Raw genomic sequence first — 2,345 nt, forward strand, 5'->3', positions numbered from 1 at the left:
AAAATACTGTATATTTTTGTTCTTTTTTTAAAAAAGTGTGTTAAAAATAACAAAAAATTGCTTGACAACTAAAAATTTATAAAGCCAAAACGAATGATATATTTTCTTGAAATGTGAATATGACGAAATAAACTATGTCAACCAGGTTATTCAAAATGAATATGTTGTCATATTTGATAGAGTAGACATGTCAAATTATCATTTATGTCAAATTGAAAACGACAACAAGTGATTTGAAAAAGGTCGATGCTCAAGATTTGTTTATCATTAGTTTTAATTAATGACAATTTTATTAATAGTAAATGGTTTTTAATTTGCGATATTGAGTATAGTAAATAATGGTTTAATTTTTTGGTCTAGTTCTTTTCTTTGTTATATTTTTAGAATATCGTTAAATATAAAACAGACTTTATTTTATATTCAAAATTACATAAACAAAAATATTTATTAAACTGAATTTAAAAAACAACATGAGTGAATTAAAAAAAGTGATAATTAAATTGTGTGTTTGTGGAGACAAAAAAACAGGCAAAACTTCTCTTGTTCGAAGCTTCATGGATTTGCCCTTTTCAGATGAAGTTGTGTCATTTGACGACAGATTTGTTTGTTTATCTTAAAAACTGAACTTTCATATAACTATTTTCCAATAAAAACAATAATAACTTTTTGTTTTATTTAAATCATTAATTCTTACAGTTAGGTCCAACAAAATATTTTATATAATAGCAATAACTTTGAGTTGTCATACTATGATTTAGTAGAAGATGAAAGCTCACTTAATGCAAGTTATTGGAATCACGCACGTGTTTTAATTTGTGTAATTTCACTCGACAACTTGGACATAATAAACAATTCAAAAAATTGGTTTTCTTATGGAGATAGGTACATTCCACGAATGTACCTTCGATATGTTGTTGGTACAAAATCGGACTTACAAGAAAGAGTCTATTCATATGAAGAATGTGTGACTCAAGTAACTAATTTAAATGCAACATACTTTGAAGTTTCAAACAAAACTGGGTTTGGAATTAAAGAATTGAAAGACCAAATAATTCTCGATCTGTACAACTACGTATATCCACGTGGAGAATTTGATCATGAATGTGTAAAAAAGAAATCTAAAAAAGGGTGTCAAATGGTTTAATATTTGATTTATTAAACAATGGAAAAGTTAGAATTGAATTTAATAGTTTTTTATATGCAAAAACATTTAAAATAATAATAATTAAATATCGTATGTCATCTTGTCAAATCAATAAGTTTTTTATAATACACGTTACGTTACATTGAAATTTGATACATTTTCAATTATTATTATAGTAAGGAAAGTGAAAAGTTTGGCACATGAGAAAAAAATAATAAATCATTAAGTTGATTTTCTATATATTCAGTAAGCCAACTGAACTATTATTGACTCAAATAGGTTGGGTATTTTCATATTAAAGTAAAATGTGTTAAAAGTCTGTATAGATGTTTAAAATCCACTTTACTCTCAGATTTTAATGATTTTATATTTGATGAAACAATTAAATAGTGTTCATTTATTTATAAGATAGAAAAATAATGTTTTTGAATTTTAAGACTATATGCTGGAAGGAAAAAGACATTTTAAATATATTAGTTCGAAAAGATATACTTTTTTGATATTTTTGTATCAAAATATCAAGTTGGGAATGAAAATTATTATTCAATTGTTAGTTTGTCAAGATGAACAAAAATTTAAATTATGTGGAAAGGTAGTTCTTAGTATTAACGAAATGGAAGTAATTTGTAAATAGGAAGTTCTAAATTTGGATGTGATAGAAAAGGTTTTGTAAGTAATAAATTCATTAAAAGAATATCAAAGTTGTATAAAAATATTTAGAAATAAAAAAGAAGAATATCCAGAACATGAAATGATGGTTGATCAACAAAAATGAATTTATTGACTAAAAAAATGGTTAAAAGTAACACATAGATGTAATAAATATTCAAAAATAACAATTTATACCAATTTTATGGTATCATTTTTGTATTTACAGTTAGTTTCATTTTGTTTAATAATTTTTTCAAAATTATAATGTTATTTTTCAAAATAATGATAAAAATGTACCTTTAATCAACACCGTTTCAAAACAATAATTAATTGTTTCAAATTAATGAATAATTGTTTCATTAAATGATTTATTTTACAATAATTATGACTAATTGTTGAAAAAACTTGTTTTTTTGTTTCAAATTTTTAATTATTTGTTTCAAAACTGTGTTTGAATTCTCAAAACAATAAACACAAACAAACAATGAAAACAAACACATTTTGACAATAACTAACGGGGAAAATAAAAAATATATATATTAAACACCAT

At 23.3% G+C, this 2,345-nt stretch overlaps 1 protein-coding gene across 1 annotated transcript; it reads left to right on the top strand.

Moving 5' to 3' along the window:
• Window positions 1–470: 470 nt before the first annotated feature.
• EIN_457360 (hypothetical protein) lies at window positions 471–1,144 on the top strand (the record flags this gene model as incomplete). Its single annotated transcript, XM_004256240.1, has 2 exons — window positions 471–602; window positions 701–1,144. The coding sequence occupies 2 exons, from the start codon at window positions 471–473 to the stop codon at window positions 1,142–1,144; spliced, it is 576 nt and encodes a 191-aa protein (XP_004256288.1).
• Window positions 1,145–2,345: the final 1,201 nt, after the last annotated feature.

Source organism: Entamoeba invadens, assembly GCF_000330505.1.
Source record: "Entamoeba invadens IP1 unplaced genomic scaffold scaff_1105074726679, whole genome shotgun sequence".
NCBI lineage: Eukaryota > Evosea > Mastigamoebida > Endamoebidae > Entamoeba > Entamoeba invadens.